The 20,384-nt window shown below is 47.2% G+C and overlaps 1 protein-coding gene across 11 annotated transcripts in view; it reads right to left on the bottom strand.

The window, feature by feature from the left end:
- Positions 1 to 3,913: 3,913 nt before the first annotated feature.
- The window catches only part of ZNF532 (zinc finger protein 532), a 109,742-nt gene continuing 93,271 nt past the window's right edge, over positions 3,914 to 20,384 (bottom strand). For all 11 annotated transcript variants that reach the window (XM_047827692.1, XM_047827684.1, XM_047827686.1 and 8 more), the window contains 3 exons: positions 9,924 to 10,036; positions 7,431 to 7,578; positions 3,914 to 6,013 (listed from right to left, as the gene is read on the bottom strand). In XM_047827692.1, coding sequence (XP_047683648.1) covers positions 5,519 to 6,013; positions 7,431 to 7,578; positions 9,924 to 10,036 — 756 coding nt within the window. In that variant the 3' untranslated portion in view covers positions 3,914 to 5,518. The remainder of the gene's footprint in view (positions 6,014 to 7,430; positions 7,579 to 9,923; positions 10,037 to 20,384) is intronic.

The following is a 20,384-nucleotide window of genomic DNA, read 5'->3' as shown; positions in this document are numbered from 1 at the left end:
GGCGTCTGATCGTTACACTGTTCCGGTACCCCAGATCCATCGTGCATCCTTCTCTGTCCTGCTCTGTGCCCAGCACACTGATATTCCGGGTTACTGGGGCTTGTCTTCTAGACTGGCTTTGGCCAGTGGGAGGTGATGGCAGGAAATCTCTGAGTGGGTGGCAACGAGCTTCCCTCTAATTTCCATCCCACACCCTCCTCGCTTCACTGTGGCTCTAGGCCCGGCCCTGCTCGGCAGGCCTGGGGCTGGTAAGGGCTCCCCACCATTGCTAAGTCCCGGGGTGCCTCCAGGCCCCACCTTCTGCGATAATCCCTTCCTTAATTTCTTTGAAGTTAAACCTTTCTTAGTGTGCTATTTGTGTCCTGCTAAGAGCCTAATTCATAAAGGATCTAATGCTGGGCACTCCCAGATCTACCTTTCCAATAAAGATAGTGAATAGAAATGAGCAAACCCCCAGAAAAACATAGGCTGAGGACAGCTTTATCATCCACTGCATTGAGTCTACTAAAATGTTCATCAAAATCTACCAGGACAGTAGGAGGGAGAAACAGATGTGAAAAGAGAATGTTCTGTTCTATAGGGAAAACTAGCAGTAGCCAAGTTTCAGATTCAGCCTCTTAGCCAAATCGTGTGGACCAAGGCTGGACTATTTCAAAATAGGAGGTTTGGGGGCGATGGTGACAATGCAAATACAACCGGCTAGTCCAGAAGCTTCTGGCGAAGAAAGAGAGGCTCTTTGCAAAGATCTAAGTGCACACTGTCCTATCCCAAAACTTGACAGTGAACTCTGTAGGGATAGGAGGTTCAGAACTGCAAAAAGAAACTCGAAGTACACAAGGAGATTCAAGGGTCCATTTAAGCAAAGAATGAGTCGGGCAGATTAGGAGCCAAGTGTTTAAGGTAACAAACTCTAGGTTCCTTATTTAGAAAATGTACACTTAGGATGAAGAGCTCCAATATGGGACCCTGACGGCTTCTGATTCCCAAGGGGAGCGTGTTTTGGTGTAACATTTATAAATGGTACAAGCAGCGTTCCACAGTTAGCACATCCCTCTTTATTTTCAGACAATTCTTTGGATAGTTCAATGGTTCCAATAAGTCATATTTTATTTTATGAAGTTCTCCAACTGTATTTTCTTCCACACACGCCCCTCCCACCCCTTCTGCTTGGGCTTCTTAAAAAAAAAAAAAGGTGCCTGGGTGGCTCAGTCGGTTGAGTATTCAACTCTTGATTTGGGTTCAGGTCACGATCCCAGGGTCGTGGGATGGACCTCCACCTTGGGCTCCTCGCAGCGTGTGGAGCCTGCTTGGGATTCTCTCTCTCCCTCTGCCCCTCTAGACCCCCGCTCTCTCTCTCTCTCTCTCAAACAAAAGACCAGTGCTCACAGCATGATGAATATAGTAACATGAAATAATATATTTACCTTGGCCAAAGTTTCCAACAGTAAATTTCCCTGTTGGTCAAAGACCCTGGGACAGCACTCACTAGCCCTCTGACCTGGAGAAGCGCCCACCGGAGCTTCGGGGCGGAACAGTTGTTCTTTGGAATACTTCCTGGAGCAGGAGCCAAGAATTGGCAGAGAATGTGTTTGGGAGGAAGAAGTGGTCTACGCCAGGAAGTCTGAGCAGATGTCTTCATTTTATTAGTCTTCATCACCTTGTTGGCATTCTTCTTTATGCATTACTGTTACTAAATTACTGATAAAATCGTCCAACAAAAACATACCTTGTGTGTATATCTAGAGTGCAAACTTTCCCATAACCAGCTGTCATTTTGACTTCCGTATTTCTATTTAAGTAATCTAAACCTCAAAAGAAAGAAGTCTGGTTCCCTCTTTTGTGTTCCACGGCACGGAATCTTCTCTTGATACCACTTCTGAAATGCCACCTATAAGCACAGCTCCTTTCCAGGCCGACCTTCCCACCCTGGGCTAAGTCCTCATGATGATGGCTGGGTCGACACCATGCCTATACCGATTTAAACGTTGGTCCTTGATGGCCATTTATGCTGCCCAAGTATGTGCAGCCTCCTCTTCTGGGCGCTTGGTAGGATGGTACTCCCAGCCTCCTTGTGAGGAGGTGGGAACACGTGACTGGTTTTGGCCAATGAGCTGTGAAGAATAACATCTATCACTTCTGGGCCACAGCATTTCATCGCACGTTTCCTTTGCCACGGGAACCAGCAACTTTTGTGACAGAGGGTTAAGGGGACAAGATTTGGAGCAATGTCTCCAGTCAGCCCACAACAAACATCCAAGGTGACCAAGAAACCAGCCTTGCTGTTTTAAATTTTCTTTAATGTTTTTATTTATTTTTGAAGGAGAGAGCCAGAGCATGAGCGGGAGAGGAGCAGACAGAGAGAGGGAGACACAGAGTTCGAAGCAGCCTCCAGGCTCCGAGCTGTCAGCACAGAGCCCGATACGGGGCTCGAACTCAGAAACCGTGAGATCGTGACCTGAGCCGAAGTCGGACGCTTAACCGACTGAGCCACCCAGGCGCCCCAAGCCTTGCTGTTTTAAGACATTGAGAGTTAGGGTTGTAACCACAGCAGAATCTAACCTATCGTGGTTGAAACACCCCTCCACCATCCATCCAAAACACGGCCACCGACCAGTCTGGTTATACCACTCCCCTGTCCAAATATCCATTATCTGAGTACAAACCCCTCAATCTATCATTCAAGGCTCTTTACAAGTTGGCCTGAGCCTATCCTGTAAGCCTCAGCTCCACCTCCCCACCCAAGAGAGGAGACGGGCTTCCTAAGAATTCACGGAGCATGCCCCAGTTTCTGCCTTTGGTCTGAATATGCCCCGTTTCCCAAATGCTCGCATCCACCGCCCTATCCAGGTCTACCGCCAAGGAAGAATGGGTGCAACTCACGAGTCCCACCGTGGGCTTCTGTTCAGCACGTACACCATGTTACCCCAAGTACTCACGTCTTCCGTTAATGGCTAAGAATTGTCCACAGAGGCCCTTGCTAATTCCGCTCCCTCTTCCTGGAACTCCTAGGAGTCTTGCTATTTTGTCCTTCTGGACTTCGAAGCTCGTCCGTACGTCCCACCTCCTTACCTGTGTGCTGTATTCCAGGTCATTTCTTCACGACCTGTCTTCCAGCTCACCAGGCCGCTCTCCAGGTGCATCAACCAGGCTCCCTCCCGTGGCTACAGCCCTGTGTGCTGGGCTACTCTGGATCTCTACTGCTTTTTCCTTTTGGATCTCAGGGCATTTTTCGAAACGTTCTTGGATGCTCAGCTAGGCATTTAGAGATGCTAACTTTACATTAGCAAGCATTTCTGGGGGATTTAAGAGTAGAGAGACTTCCGGTTTCTCTTATAAAAGCCAGATAGCGCCACAAACAAAAATTCTAGTGTCGTGTTTCGCACATACTTTTTATTGTTCAGTAAATGAATATTTGTCAATATGTACATAAACACAGAGAGCGAGCGCTAAGATTTCGAGCAAGAGCGTCTGGGTTCTAATACGCAAAGCCACTTACCAGCTGTGAGGGCTCAGGCAAAGAACGGAATCGGAGCTCAGCTTCCTCAACTGTAAAACTAGACCATTAAGACCCGTGCGGCCCACCGCACAGGTTTATTGCAAGGTTCAAATGCAGAAACACATGAAAGTGCTATGAATACACCTTAGAGCAATACAAGTATAAATAGAACAAGTAACAGCAATTGAATTTCAAGCCTGGGAATACTTAATGACGCCCTTGCGTTATACCCACGAAATCGATGGCAGTCAACGAGAAAGCGACAAAAGAGCGGAGCGCTAACGAGAACGCACGTGCCATTCTCCGGAGGGGGAAAGAGTTCTGCAACATCCTGTAGTCCTGTCCCTGCGACTACTCGCTTCCTAAACTTCACGAAGATGTCAGAGACCCACCATCAATGACTCTCTCACAGAAGCGCAAGGGCCAATGTCCCACGTTTATTTACATACGAAATGTGTTTAATACAGTTATGACGGATGTAGTGCGTAACAGCGGACAGCGCCGAGACCTTCCGAGGAACCGAACGTTGACTACAGCATATCATGCAAGTGCCTATATATACACAAAACGGAATTCCTTTTTCGTAAAAATAAAAAGTACAAAACGTGTTCCGGGATAAATACAAGGTATAAAATGCCAAAGAAAACACAGAAATGAAAACTGAAAAATAGGAACGCTCCCAGAGAACTATAAACGGAAGGGACAGAGGAGTGCCCACCCCTGCTGTGCTTTGATAAAGCGGAACTACTAATATTAAAGAGACTTATTGAAATGACCGAACTGAGGCCGGGCGGCTCAGCGCGTGACCGAGCGGCCGATCGCGACACGCGGGTTGCTGCATTGATAGGTCGGAGGTGGAGTTGTGCATCTCAACTCCAAGTACCAGAACGTTTGGCAGTAGCACCCCAGAACAGGAAACGCCAGCTCTTTCGACGGCAAAGGGTTCAGAAGGGTTAAGTCAACTGGGAGTTTTTTTTTCTTTGTTCCTGTCAAGAGCCAGAGAAATACTTGATATTTTTAGTTGTGTCTTCGTAGGAGTTAATAAATTCCATGACAAAAACTCGACTATCTAAATCTACTGGTCTAGCTACATATGTGTCACTGTTACAGTAGTCCAGCCCTTGGGTGACTTGATCTCCTTGTGTTCTTTCAGCCAGCCTTGCAGATCGGCCCAGAAAAACCCCCAGCCCCTGGTTTTCCCCTGGCAACGCCCTTCTTCCCCGTTCCGGAATGGAGCGGAGGATAATCCATGCGCTTTACTGTAGAGGCCTGGCCTACGTTCTGATCCATCACTGGGAAGGAAGCTACCTGCAGGCTGCTTTAAACACGGTCGGGCGTGGCCTGGAAGAAGATGCCAGACGCCGGAGTGCGGTCACACGGGACAGGTGCACTCGCCGGCTTAGAGCAGGCACGTTGAGGGTAGTGCTAAGACACTTAAAAGTCCCTAGTGTTTTTGAGACCCACAATAACCTACAATTTATATAGTGAATTCTAAAAATTAAAAACACTAAAAAAGGCATTATCTTAGCCTGCAATTAGTTAACCCATTCAAATCTGTAACATACAAAATGGTTTATTTGAATTCAGGAACTGCCCCTGTTGCTAAGAACTCTGTGTTTAAAGAAACAGTACAAAAAGAAAAAAAAAGTCTAACCCCCAAAAAAACCAAAAACCAAAAACCAAAACCCAAGGAACAAACAAACAAACAAACAAACAAAAAAACCAAAGACCGAGAAAAGAAAACCTCAAAACATTTTTTCACTAAATACTGATACAAACATGTAACAAAGAGTATAAAAAGTTATTCATTTAAATATATACAAACTCTTTGAAACTCAAATACTGTTTTCATACTTATCGAGGAGGATATACACGACCAGGTGGAGAAGGTACACTGGAAGAGAATATATTGCAACAGCCTAGACAGTACTGTTAACTCTATTATACTGCAAACTTTTTGTAACAAAAATGTCTCTTTGATTCCAATGTGGACAGGGATTCTCCTTACAGGAAGGTCTGTGGCTATTTCTCGGCCGAACTCACTCTTTTGGATTTAATGAAGGCCATGCCGTGTGTCCGCATGTGGGCGTTTAAGGCAGCTTCAGTCTCGAACGTCTTTGCGCACACCTTGCACTTCCGGTCTGACACCGCGCCGTCGGGCGCCTCGTCCTCGCGGCTGGGCTTGTTCTCCTGCTGGTTCTCCTCCCCGGCCCCGTTCTGCTTGGACACCGGCTGCGGCTCCTTCAGCTTGTGCACGATGAACAGGTGCCTGGACAGCGACACGTGCGACGTGTAGCAGAGGCCGCACTCGCGGCACTGGTAGGAGGAGCCGTCTGACTTGTGCTGAGGGATGTGTTCGTGGAACTGCAGCAGGTTTTCGGTGGTGAAGCCGCACACGGCACACTTGTGAACCTTGAACACGTTGATCTTCAGCTTCTTCAGCGGCTGGGTGATCGCCCCTCTGGGCGGTCTGAACTCCAGCACGGGTTCTTCCAACTTGCGCTTGGGACTGGGAACCTTGGAGGGAAGAGAACAACGTGGACGACACGCGTGAAAATCGCTCTGCCCCGCGGGTGACAAACCACCAGTTCTCCCAGGCCCCGAGAGCTGCTGGGACAAGTGGTGTGAGCTTCGGGCTTCGGGGGCTCCCACAGCGGCCCCAGGAAAGCAAAGCGGGGCATGGAATGGGGGGTGGGAAGCAGAGGGGGCGGGGTTGTTAGGCTGCAAGGCACAGTCAGAGACGGCCCCGGTGTGGGTGACGTTGGCACAGCGGCCCGCTGCGGTGAGGACAGGCGTCCAGGCGGGCGGGGGAGCCGAGGCGGGAGGCAGCCTGGAGGACAGAAGGGAGGCCAGGGGGCTGCAGCCGTGACCAGGTGGTGTGGACGGGAGGCAGGGGGCGGGGCAGAGAAAAGGTCAGGACTTTGCCTTTCCTGAGGCTGGGATGGAGAGCTGCTAGAAGCCCGGCTGGTCTGGGAGCCGAGCTTTCCCGCACACTCACCTTCGTCACACGGCTGACCCGCAGGCCATGCTCTTCCCCTCCTGCTCCCATCTGCCTGAATCTGAGCCACATTAAATCCCTCGTTTCCAGCTGGCCAGAAGTCCAAGCCAGAGGGACACCCCCTCCTGCCCGCTCTGTGGCCCACCTCTTCTCTGTCCTGTTGACAGGGCACCACTCATACATGGTCTTGACCTGGAGCTGCCCCTGCACGTGCATCCTTTAATTCCATCCCCACCCCCACCCCCACCCCCACCACTGGAGGGGAGAAGATTACAAACTAACGAGACACTAGTCGGACTTGTATCCTGATTAGGCTTTACTCAGTGATCGGCCCTCCCATCGCGCACACTCGGGCTGTAACCCAGTGTGACATTCCAGACACAGCCCAGTGCCAAAGCCAGCAGAGAGATCTCCTAAATGTCTGCCGAACTGCTTGCTGCCTCTCCGATCGCGCTTGCCACACACACGCCTAACACACACGTTAACGGTCCTGCTGCTGGTTCAAGTTTGCTAGCCACTGACCTAAGAAATAAGGCAGAGATGTATGGTTTTATCTTTTACCATCGTGAAGCGAAACTAAGGAGAACCCCTTCATTTTTACTTGGTACCTTTCACAACCGACATACTGCCAACCAGAAAAGCCATCTAGCTTTCTACCTTCTGGCTAAGAGCCAACTGATGAGCGTCCACAGAAAATTTTATCATTTCTGTACACAAGTAGATCCCTCAAGCTGCTTCTGGAAAGATGTAGAAGAAACTTAATACCTTTTAGGGGCAGGATGAAAGATAAGAATGGGTGTACGGGGAGCTGACCTATTGTTTTATAAGCTTTGCGCACAGTCCTGGGTAACTGCGGCGGAACTTAAACGAAGAGAGTGAATGGAAAAAGCAAGTCAACACAATTTCACTGTAAAGAGAACATTTGCCATGTTTGACCTTGGCATCTTCTTTTATTTCTGTTTCCTCCTCGTTGGTGGCTTCTGTCATTTCTTTCAAGTCAGGATCCTTGATTCCGTGCATGAGTTGGATATGTTTCTCCAGCATCAACCGTTTCGTAAAGGTGCGCCTAGAGTCTGGGCAGTGCCTGTGGGGCAAAGACAAGGAGGTAACCTGCCTGCTGAAAAGTACCCCACGCCGAAGAACACCCTCTCTACCGAAGGGACCTTCGCCAGCCAACACTACGCTCAGCGGGGTCAAGATGATCTGTGTGAGGGGCGCCTGGGTACCTCGGTCGGTTAAGCGTCCCACTTCGGGTCAGGTCACGATCTCACGGTTCGTGAGTTTGAGCCCCACGTGGGGCTCGGTGTTGACGGCCAGCGCAGAGCCTGCTTGGGACCCTCTCTCCACCCCCCTCCGCCCCTCCCCCACTCTCTCTCTCAAAAGGAAAGAAATGAACTTAAACGAACAAACAAACAAAGATCTTTGCGAATACCGATGGCCCAAAATGAAACAGCAGTTCTGCCATGAACTGCAGTTTCCAGCGTGTGAGAAACATTTTTGCGGTTTCTGTAGAAAGCTTTCTGTCGGTTTTGGCGTCTCAGTAGGATCAGCCTAATTCAGTTTGGCTGGGGTGTTTACTTATTCTCTAGATCTGGTTAAAGTGTTACTTCATTTAGAATTCTAGGTGACTTTCATTTTTAAATCGAGGGTATCGAATTTCAGAAGTTTTCTTTACAATGACTCCGTGTTCCCTCAAAATTTACGGCATAAGAGATACTTTAATATGGAAAAAGTCCCTCCCGGATTCCTTCATGTGGATGTTAATTATTCCTGTCCACTCCGCCATAACAAAGAGAAGACAGGGTGTGTGGCCCTGTTAAATTCCTCACCAGGGCACAAACTCGGTATCACAGCACTGAAATTCATGTGTTCATTCAGTTGACTGAAATGTAGAAAACTCAACAGATAGCCAATATAGGTCAATCTTTTAAGTTTTCATTTCATCTCTGGGGGGGGGGGGGACCCAAACCTGTGGATTATGAATAGTTTTTCTTTAGAAGATAAGAATTCGCCATTTTCTTAATGCAATGGACCAAAAACAGGTTTAGGGAAAAAAAAAGAAAGAGAAGTGAATGACCGTGGTGACTACAGGTGCCATAAGGCAGACATCAAGAATCCACTGCAGTGAAGGAGGGTGAAAATACTTCATGGTCTTACGCAGAATCAAATTTACTGCCTTCAAAAAGCCTTCTGGAGATGTTGTAACGATTGGCCCCACACCCTGATGGTTTCGTGTTAGAGACACCACCCCCCCTCCCCTCCCCGGCAGGGGCAGCCCCGGGAGCCCGTGCCAACCCTGCACCACAAAGGAAATCGGCCAGACGATCCGAGCATCTTACTGCCTTACGGTGTCTCCGGGGAGAAATACACAAAACCCGTCCGAGGAGGAAGGACTAAGCCACGCCAGACTCCCTTCCTACCTTCTTCTCAGCCAGGGCCTCCTTCTAAGTCCTCCCATCCTTCCGGCGCAGTCTCAAACATGCAGGCCTGATTCACAGAATGTTCTCACCTCACCGAAATCACTCCCGGCTTTAATTTCACTGCAGGAGTTGTCTACGTCCCGGTTTTCCTGCCCGAGCAACTCTCCCTAACTCATCAAGAATAGTGAAGCCTTGAGGAACAGACAGCCAACCATCACGCGTGTCCTGAGACACACGGTCCTCTGTGCCCTGCTCTGATCATGTCACACGCTACGTGCTGGCTACATGGCTTCTGTGTCTGTTAGTTCTCTCCCTGTTACGAGAAGTGCCTTAAAGTAAGTAAGCCTGTTACCAGCTCACTTGAGGCATGTTCTGGTTGAGTGGCTGATAAAGCTTTTTCACTAACGATATAACAAGTTCCGATTTTCATATCCAAAGAGGTAGCTCAGGACGGTCCAGAGTGGCATCACCACCCACTCGATGTGTTGGCCTACTCCATTCCTTGACTTTGACCTCTGAGCCAAATGTGTGCGCTGGGAAAAGGCTGCCCCTGCGTTAGGGAAAACAGTCCGGCCTAGGACAGAGTCCCCGACCGGGCCCCATCAGGGTCTGCTCTGAATCAGTCAACTGGACAATCAACCTGCCAATCAAAGCTGGCAAATCCCTGCGCTTATAGAGACCAAAAAGCATCTCATTCACCTGTGCACCTGCAAAGCAACCACTTCTCCAAAACGCTCAGGTATATAAAATCTATCCCTCTGGACAACAGGTAAGGAAGGACCCAGGCACGTACACAGGGTATGCCAGAAACTCCTGTTTATTTTACTGTTGTTAAGTGTTATGGCCCAGTCAAGAAACTGTTACGTCGCAACAATGGAACAGCACTAAAAAGTGAAATCTACAACCTGCAGCACAGAAATGGAGCGTTAATGGCAAAATATGAAAAGCCGTAGAAAAGTTCTAGCATTATCCTTTTACCGTGCTTCGCACGTTAGAAATGAGGACTTACGAGCAGGTGTAAACTTTCCTGATGCCTTTGTGCTTGATCCGATTGTGACGGCACAGGCTGTGTGAGGAGCTGAAAGATTTGTCACACTGGCGGCAAGGGTGTTTTTTCATTTGCTTTGTTAGGAGAAAAGAGATAGAAAGTCACTTAAGAGAACAAAAACAGAACTGCTTTAAAAATTAAGAACTCTTTCGTAACAGTTGGCGTTACATAATCCTCACTGCTTCGCAATACAAAGACAAAACTAACAGATTCTTCTTAATACATAGTAAAAAGGAAGGGCAGGGGTGAGGTAACCGTGAAGGGACTAATTTCTGGAGAATCGGAGAAACGTGATGAGAGTAAAATATTTTTCTCAAAACACTTACGGTTTTGACTCAACACAAACCCCCAGGTATCTGAAAACATAAAATTTCTTTGCAAAAGAGATACAGCTGTTATTTTTAAATAGCAGATACAAGGGGCACCTGGGTGTCTTAGCTGGTTGAGCGTCAGACTCTTTTTTTTTTTTTTTTTCAACGTTTATTTATTTTTGGGACAGAGAGAGACTGAGCATGAACGGGGGAGGGGCAGAGAGAGAGGGAGACACAGAATCGGAAACAGGCTCCAGGCTCCGAGCCATCAACCCAGAGCCCGACGCGGGGCTCGAACTCACGGACCGCGAGATCGTGACCTGGCTGAAGTCGGACGCTTAACCGACTGCGCCACCCAGGCGCCCCGAGCGTCAGACTCTTAATTCTGGCTTGGATCATGTCAGCTGTGAGCTTGGGCCCCGCGCGCTGGGCATGGAGACTGCCAGAGACTCTCTCTCCCTCTGCCCCTCCCCTGGCTGTGATATAAACAAATAAACAAATAGCTAGCAGATACTATACAAAAACATAATTCTTCAGTGAACACCAAATAAAACCATTACTTACTTTGGCACATCCAGAGAGAATGTTAACTTGTCCAATATGCCCTTTTAAATGAAATCTCGAGCTAATTTTAAGCCTTTTGACTGTCCCCCCAATGATTAAGTTAACTGTTCCTTACATAAGGGAAGAGTTTTCCAAAAGGCCCCTTGAATACTACCATTTGGTTATTTCAAGAACGCACAGGTTGGAAAGCACTTTATGCAGTCTGCCATTAGAATACACGGCCCATGTGTATCAGGGTTGGGGGACAGTGACAGAGCAGGAGAAAGCTATCAAGAGACGAAAACCAAAGTTAAAAGTTTCCTAACTTGGCTACGACATGATTATGTGAATTCAACACATTCTCATGTGGACCCTTGGAAGAGGAGTGGCGTAACCTAAAAGCACGTTCTTTGGGTACAAGATGCACCGAAGTCTCGAATGAAACGGTGTCGCATCACAAGGAAATCCGATCAAGAAATAACTGCCAGCCTCACGAATAGCACAAAATTTGGCAAAATTAAAAATAGGGTTGAAGTAAAAACAAGTTCTCATGTGAAATAACATTACTGTTTATGGCAAGAAGAAGGGATAAGCAAAGCAATTGTGGGCTAAGTGGTTAAAGAAAGGATACAATTTTTTTTGGGGGGGGGGGGAGTTTTATTTACTTATTTCCGAGAGAGAGACAGAGACAGCATGAGCGGGAGAGGGGCAGAGAGAGAGAATCCCAGGCAGGCTCCGTGCTGCCAGCACAGAGCCCGATGCAGGATGCGAACCCACGAAACCGTGAGATCATGACCTGAGCTGAAACCAAGAGTCGGACGCTTAACTAACTGAGCCACCCAGGAGCCCGGAAAGAATAAATATTTTAAATAATTGTTTTTATATTAATCACTTGACAAATATGCCCCTTGTTCAAACTGGTAAGCAAATCTATTTAAGTGATTGGGTTTGGCTCTGGAGGACCAGAAATGGGTTGGCACCTTGTCTCTACTGCTCATGCATCGAACCGTATGACCCTGGGAAAGTGTCTCCATAAACACCCAGTCCCCAAACTGTAGGGTGGGGATCACAACAGTGCCTTCCTCAGAGAGTGCTGGGGGAAGAAAGGGCCGGTGGTGAATTAGTCAGCACAGTGCTTGGGACACAGAGAAATCCTCAATAAATATTCTTTTCTGAATAACAATAAAATATCCAAATTCATTTTAAGAGAGTCGAAAATACTATCTTTTAAATAAAACACATCAGTCTGTTAAGTGTTTAAAAACCTAGGCAGAAGCAAAGGAGGACATTTCTTCTCCGTGCCAAAGCATTGCTTTTATCATTTTCCTGAGCATATAATCTGGGATATTATGAGAATAATGTCTGTGAGGGAGGGAGGGAGGGAGGGAAGGAGAGAGAGAGAGAGAGAACAGAGCAAATAACCAACTAATGCCTCTGAGCCACACTCTTTTCCCAAAGGTATTCCTTCATAAACATCTTGATCACATAACATAGACAATTCCCTAGAGTCTTGGATTAGCATTTATGAAACCAGAGAATAAGAGCTTTCTTTTTTGTTTGTTTTTGAGAGAGAGAGAGAGAGAGAGAGAGAGAGAGAGCGAGCATGATAGGAGGAGGGGCAGAGAGAGAGGGAGACACAGAATCTTGAAGCAGGCTCCAGGCTCTGAGATGTCAGCACAGAGCCCGGCCTGGGGCTCGAACTTACAAACCATGAGATCAAGACCTGAGCCAAAGTCAGACGCTTAACCGACTGAGCCACCCAGGTACCCCAAGAGGTTTCTTTAGAATAAAAAGCTTTAAGAACAGTCACGGAAGTCCTACGTACATAAGCCTAATGTCCAATTCCTACTGAGTTTTATACGTAGAAGATGGACAATGTTAAGATCACCCAGAAGAGTCAAAACACAAGGCATTTTTCTAAAAGCGAGAAGGTTGTAGCAAATCATCATAAAACATGTAGAGAACGGACATATATCTTTCTAACTATATAACAAAGGCAAGAGGCTTCAGAGGAATGCAAACTGAGTTTTCCATTACGATGAAGAATTTAAAATTCCATTTCTTGTTATGGTATCATTATGTTAATGTTAAATTAAAAAAATCTTTTTAAGATTTTATTTGTTTAAGTAATCTCTATACCCATTGTGGGGCTCAAACTCACAACCCCGAGATCAAGAGTCCCCACGCTCCACTGACTGGGCCAGCCAGATGCCCCCAAATCAAAATTTTAATAGAGAAATATCAATAGAGAAATCCTCAGTAGGTAATAAATTAAACGAGCAGCTCAGCTGAATCAATAATTACTGTTTTCAAAAAGAACTGACAACGGGTGAGGTATTCTTTTCCAGCGTCTTTATGAAAAAATGCAGAAACGAGCGGTGAAATCCCCAAACAATGGAGCAGGGTTTCAAAATCACTGGTGACAGGAAAATTACAGGTTTAAACACCAGCTTCCTGATCAAACCTGCCGTGTTCCCATTACCTAAGAAAACAAGTGACTCCCTTCTTTGTTCAGTTTTAAATACTAACTTATTTAAAGGGGCTCTGCCTAATTTATTTTCGTAACTTTTGCCTTCAGTGTTATAATAGCTCACACGGCCTCTTTCTGACACAGAAAGCAATTTTTACCAACCAAACAAAAATGGAAAAAACGGTATCGAGAAAGCGTCAAGTGCCATTGTCCTTCTGTTTGTCAAGGTCATTTACTTCCTCCTGGCCCCAGTGTAGCGCAAGCTGGTATTGAAGGAACTTGGGCCTCGCGTGGACTTTTTGTAGTTGGGTTTTCCCGCTCAATGAGGAGTTATTTTGTTTTTAAATAGAGCTCTTTAAAAAAATGGTGGACGAATAAGCTGGCAGGGTCTGAGTATTTTTGAAAACTTTAAATGTCCATTTAAACATTTACCCGGGTCCATTTCCTACACTTTTTCCCTAGTTTCCCATTTTTGCCTCCCTCACCTTCACATTCTTTAGGAAAGCAGTGGTTTCTCTTAGCAAATTCCTTTGCTCTGCGCGCCCTAGCCTTGGGCTCAAGGTCTGAGCTCTGGGATTTCCAAGGCCCCTGAAGGCCATTCTTTCATGGATGGCACTCGGTGAATGTGCTTTGGATCGCCATGGGCTCTCACAACCAGACACTGCCCATTCTGGTAACTAGTCCCTTCTTGTCTCTTGGCTTGAAGCCCTCTTTCTGTTTCAGGTGACTCTGAAGAAGTCAGAGGGAGAAAAGTCCCCACCTCAGACATTCCTGCCTCCATGAGGTTCTCTGCCTCCCACCAACATGTGAAGAGCTTCCTTAATTACCATCACACATCCAGAATCACCCACACATTTAGGATGAACAGGAGTGGTATTATTCCCAAGTCGTGCTGACACATACCCTTCAGCTCGATCGTAAACACTTTCTGTGAAAAAGGAAAAACCAACCACCTGTATAGACTTCAACCTGTCCCAACAGTGATCCCACAGGATATAACTCCTAAAACTCTGGACCTTTCCACTTGGGAATCTATTCTACAGATACACCCGCACACGGTATGGTCAGTCCTGCACAATGTGATAAACACGTATCATGGGTCACAAATCACTACAATAAGCAAAATCATGCAACAAAGAACCACAGGGCTTCCAGCAAAAACGCAGTTAAGGGCCTAACACCCGAAAACTACTGGTGACGCACTTAACAGCAGGATCCTGTGCAACTGGGTGGGGGAGGGCTGTGGCTTGTTGAGATTCTGTGAAGTGGAGGAAGGAGGGTTACCTGAAATCTGAGGGTCGGAGGGAAGGTGCAACACCAGGGGTAGGCAGCGTGACTCAAGAAGTCGCTGACGACAGTCTGACGTGAGTGTGTGCGTGTGTTTTGTGGATTCCGACACAAGTCCATTCCACGATTTTCTGTGCTCACCGAGTGTCTCTCTCAGGGACGGGGTCACACGTGAGCGAGCTCAGAACCCACATCAAGCTCCGACCGTTCCCCGACAGATCAACTGCGTTAGAACAAATCTGTTTCCAACACGAGCGTTCTAGCAGAACTGACTGTATGTATAAGGTTATTCCGTGCAGCACTGCATATAATGAAAAAGATGGGAAGAATCCGGCCCCGTGAAGGGAGAATTGGCTAAATAAATTATATGTGCTCATAATGGAAGACCTTGAAACACTGATACTAAAGCAACTATTTACTACCTACTACGTGAAGGGACCAGTGCAGAAAATTATGATATCCACAAGCTGTGTTCTGCATTCGAAGGAAGTAAAAAGAGAACATATATGCATGTACGATGATCCTGGCGTAAGAGAGACTTCGAGACCCATAATAACAAACTTGGTGGTGCTGGGTGGGCCAGGGTAGGAATGAGGCTTTTTGCCGTCTTCCTTCATACTATCTAGACTGTTAAACAATGTGAATATAGCCCACACCACCACCAACAAAAAATTTTCTTCTGTTGCCTCAAAAAAATTCCACAGCAGGTTTGCGGAGGTGTAATTTACAAAATGGAAAATTCACTCGTTTGCATGTATAGTTCTAGGAGTTTTGACAAATAGACACAGAGCGGTTCCATCCCCTCTAAAATTCCCCCGTGCCCCTTTACAGCCAAGTTTTCTTCCTACGTCCAGCTCTTGGCAACCACTGATCTGCTTTCTAGCCTCTGGTTTTGTGTTTTCCATTTGTCACATAAATGGAACCACATAGTACAGCACGTAGTTTCTGGAGTCTGGCTTCTTGCACTGGCACAGCACATGTGCCATTCATCCACGCCGTTGAGCGCATCGGCAACCCGTTCCTTTTCACTGCGGGACAGCATTCCACGGATTCTATGGATCGGCTCCGCTTCGTGAATCTGCGTCCCAGGTGAAGGACCTCTAGGCTGTTTCCAGCTTTTGGGAATTAGGAATTAAAGCCCCTACAAACACGCACGTACAGATTCTGGCTGAACATATAATCTTATTTCTCTTGGGCGAAGGCTTAGGAATGAGATTACGGAGTCCTATCAACCCGCTTCCCAGAATGGCTGTGCTCTGCGTTTCCACCAGCAACGGAGCAGAGCTCCAGCTCTGTCCTGCCACCTTCCAGCAGTTGGGACTGTGATTTTATTATAGCCATTCTACAGGGTGGTTCGTAGTATTTCACTGTGGTTTTAATTTGCAGTTCCCTAATGACTCATGGTGTTGAGGTAAAAGATTTTCAGTGGACAAAACACCTACATACACAGTGGACCTCTGCCTCTAAAGAAAAACCCGCACCTCTGTAAGTTTCTAGTTTTTAATTTCTATTTCAGGAGGAATTTCGGTGCCCCGTAAGCGCCCTGAAATTAGAAGCTATCAATCGCTCATCTCTATATCCCTGGCATTCGGCATACAGAAAAGATTCAGTAAATATTTACTGTGTGGAGGAACAAAGGAAATAACCAAATACACAATTACCTACTGGAAAAATATGAGCAGGTACTACAGAGTAATCACAGCGTAGCAAACGTAGGATAACGTGCTGGACACAGGGCAAGCACTGCTTGCTTTTGGAAGATGGGCCAGACGGGAGCATGTTTAAATACTGATAAGAGTATCTGAAAAAACGCACCTATCGAGGACAGAGGCAAGACAGGAGTCAATGAGCGGGGAGAATTCAGACAGGAGGGGGTTTGCAGACAGGAGGAAGAGCACGTCTTCCTGGGTGACTGCAGATAAGGCGCCACCTTCGGGCAGGTGCCGTGCTTATGACGGTCAGGGGGGCGGGTGACGAAGAGACAGGGGAAATTGACCGAGTCCCTGCCCAGCAGCTGCCATTTCAAAGTGAAGTATATACAGTGCATCTCGGTACCACAGCCTTCATTTTCCTTCTCTTACTGTTTCCGATTCTAAAAAATAACAAACACTTGGTACAAAATAAAAGAGAGAAAAGACTGCCTCTAACCTCACCAACTGCAGTAACCAGTGTCAATTTCTAAGCTATACATAGCCTTCCCATTTCTCTTCTGGATGCCCGTTCACGTGTACTTGTAAGAATGAGTCTGTATTATACATCTTGATTTGCAACTTGATTTATTTTCATATACAGCTACACGTTTTGATCTCTCTACAGTCTTCTTAACACAACACAGTATTCTATTGTATAAATGGGCCATAATGTATTTAACTATCTCTCATTAATGATTTAGGTTGTTTCAAATCTCCACTAATTGCAGAAAAAAATTTCTGTAGTCAGGGGTGCCTGGGTGGCTCAGTCAGTTAAGCGTCCAACTTCAGCTCGGGTCATGATCTCACGGCCCATGAGTTCAAGCCCTGCGTCGGGCTCTGTGCTCACAGCTCCGAACCTGGAATCTGCTTCGGATTCTGTGTCTCCCCTTCTCTGCCCCTTCCCCACTCACACTCTGTCTCAAAATAAACATTTAAAAAAAATGTTTTTTAAGTGTCTGTAGTCAACCAATTATTTCGGTGGTATGAACTTCCGAAAGTCTTTCTAGTTTAGAAGTTGTGAAAAATGTCAAGGCCCTTTGACACTTCTTGCCAAACTGTCCTCAAAAAGGACCCCATCGACGTCAGTCAGGGCTCACTCACCAAAAGCCTTACAGATCACCATTCAACTTTGCCAAAGTGGTAGGCAGAATATTATAACCGCACTTTATTTTTCCTCAGTGCCTAGGGATGCTGGACATCTATCCATATGTTCCTGAGCCATTTACAGTGAACTGACCCATCATATCCTTTCTACGGTTTTCTATGGAGTGAAGTCAGGAGAAGAATGGCAGGTGAGGAGGTCAGATCAAGACCACAGCCCTTGTGGACCACCACGGGGACTTTGTGTCATGCATGACACGTGACTAGAAGACACCAATGGGTCATCCATGATGCCTGATGGGAAGACACTAATGGGTTTGAGCAGAGGAATAATATGATCAAGGTCACTCTGGCTGCCAAGTGTAGAAGCAAAGAACCAGTGTGGAGGCGACAGACTTAAGTGTCATGGGTTTGGAAAGTAAAGGTGATGACAAATGACTGGATTTGGCATGTATCTCAAAGGTGGATCTGTGGATGGGCTGAATGTGGGTGGCAAAGGAGAGAAAAGAAGGGGTTCGTATCACTCGAAATTCGTTGGCAGGGCACTTGGTAGAACAGTTTTACCAGTTTCTGAATGGGAAAGTAGGAGAGAAGCAGGTTTGAGGAAAGGAATCAAGAATTATATTTTGAATACATTACATTCGAGAAGCCATAATGTAGATCTAAGTAGATCTTGGAGATCTAAGTAGAGATACTAACTAAGTGGTTAGATTCAAGTGTGCAACTCAGAGGAGAGGTCCAGGCCAAAGATACAATTCTGCGAGTTGGTAGGTTCAGATGGCATTTAAAGTCCCAGGCCTTAGGGGCACCTGGGTGGCTCAGTTGGTTAAGTGTCCGACTTCGGCCCAGGTCATGATCTCATGGTTCGTGAGTCTGAGCTCCACATCGGGCTCTGTACTGATGGCTCGGAGCCCGGAGCCTGCTTCGGATTCTGTGTCTCCCTCTCTCTCTCTGAACCTCCCCCGTTCATGCTCTGTCTCTCTCTGTCTCAAAAATAAATAAATGTTTAAAAAAATTTTTTAAATAAATAAATAAATAAATAAAGTCCCAGGCCTGGATGAGAAGTTTCTGAGAATAAAGGGCACATCAACATTTCTAGTCTGGAAGAAGAAAAGACCGAGAAGAGCTATCAATGAAGCAGGAAGGAGGAGAACCAAGAGGCCTAGTAAAGAAAGCATTTCCAGGAGAACCTAGCAGACAACCGCTTCAGACAGGTCAAGTGACATCACTGATAAAGCCAAGACCCCGGGTGCGGGTCCCTCGCCACGCGGTTTCTGTGGAGTGGGAACATGGAGTGGCATGGAGAACACAGCGATGCAAAGTGACCTCAGGGACGTTTGCCATAAAGGGAAACAGAGGAAAAAAGGCAGTAGGCAAGTGGGTCAGGAAGGCTGTTCTGTCAGGACAAGAGGCCCCATGGCAAGCTTTAGGATTCTGAGAACGATCCGGGAAAAGCTGAAGACCCAGGTAGGAGCAGACACGTGTGCTTGTGACGTCCTCCAGGGGCCAGAAAGGGGGCTGGATGGAGCGCACAGACAGAGGGATGGGCCTTCCGGGGACACAAGTCACCTTCTGTAACAGGAGAGGGCAGAGTATGCACGTTCAGAGGCAAAGGGTTTTTCACTGCCTGTCTCTCCTTACGTGTAACACAAAACCCAAACTTCTTGGCTTTTAAGACGGTCCATCCACAATCCAATCCTCAACCCACCATTCTGACCACGTCTCCTAGGACATCATAAATGTTGCAAAGCCACCCAAATTCACATCTTCTGAAGACAGTGACACGTTCCCCGCCACGCCCCTTGCCCTTCAGAAATAGCCTTCCCTCTCCCGGAGGCCCATTCAAGCCCTTTGGCCCCCTCAGCCGCCTCACCTCTCGGCCCCTTGGTGGACTTCCTGACCTCTCCAGCCACAAGCCTCTCCTTCCCTCGCCCACATCCCACACAGCTACCAGAGCAAACCACTGGAGACACATGCTTCCACATGTCGCTTCCCTGCCTAAAACCCATCTGGGGTTCTCGACACCTTCAAGGGCTAAGGTCTTTGGACTTGCCTACCTCCCCAACCCCCTCCCTCCACTACTAGCTGGAGGTCACTTAGAAGGTCACGCTGCTTTGTGCACACCCGCACTCTGCTTTGCTTCTCGTACACTGGGTGAATTCCCCCCCGCCCCGTGCATCCTCCAAAAACCTACTTAGGTAGTATTTCTGCTGTGAAGCCTTCCCTGGCATTCGCAAACCCTGCCATTCCCCCCAAGCCACAGTGATGCTCACATCGCTGCTTCCTTGGGCCTTAGGTGCTCCTCCTTCTTCTCTTCCACGTATCACATGCAACTTTAATTTTTAACTTCACTCTGTCCTCCTCCGACCTCTTTCAAGGCTGGGCCGTACCTTCTCTCTCTTCCCCTATTCACAGAGCCTGGACCCAAGCACTGCGCCGAAATCGGATCTGGAAGCACCCTTCACTTAGTTTTAATTACATACCACCTTGTGATTCCTCTACGACCCATACTAGCTGCAGCGTTTAAAATATTTATGCATTTGGGGCGCCTGGGTGGCTCCGTCGGCTAAGCGTCCAACTTGAGCTCAGGTCATGATCCCATGGGCTGTGGGTTCGAGCCCCGTGTTGGGCTCTGTGCGGACAGCCCAGAGCCTGGAGCCTGCTTCGGATTCTGTGTCTCCCTCTCTGCCCTTCCCCTGCTCATGCTCTCAAAAATAAACATTAAAAAATTAAAATATTTTTGCTTTCTTTTTCTACCCAACTGGAAGCATCTCCAGGGCAAGAATTATATCATTTGTTCTCGACCATAGCAAATGTTGTGCAACTTGGTAAATGTTTATAGAATTAAAAAGTGGTATACACAGAAGAACAAATATGATTAAAAGTTAAACATCCTCGGGGCGCCTGGGTGGCTCAGTCGGTTAAGCTTCCGACTTCAGCTCAGGTCACGATCTCGCGGTCCGTGAGTTCGAGCCCCGCATCGGGCTCTGGGCTGATGGCTCGGAGCCTGGAGCCTGCT

Source organism: Prionailurus viverrinus, chromosome D3 (assembly GCF_022837055.1).
Source record: "Prionailurus viverrinus isolate Anna chromosome D3, UM_Priviv_1.0, whole genome shotgun sequence".
NCBI classification, from domain to species: domain Eukaryota; kingdom Metazoa; phylum Chordata; class Mammalia; order Carnivora; family Felidae; genus Prionailurus; species Prionailurus viverrinus.
The sequence above is the reverse complement of the archived record's forward strand: the minus strand, read 5'-3'. Positions and strand labels throughout refer to the sequence as shown.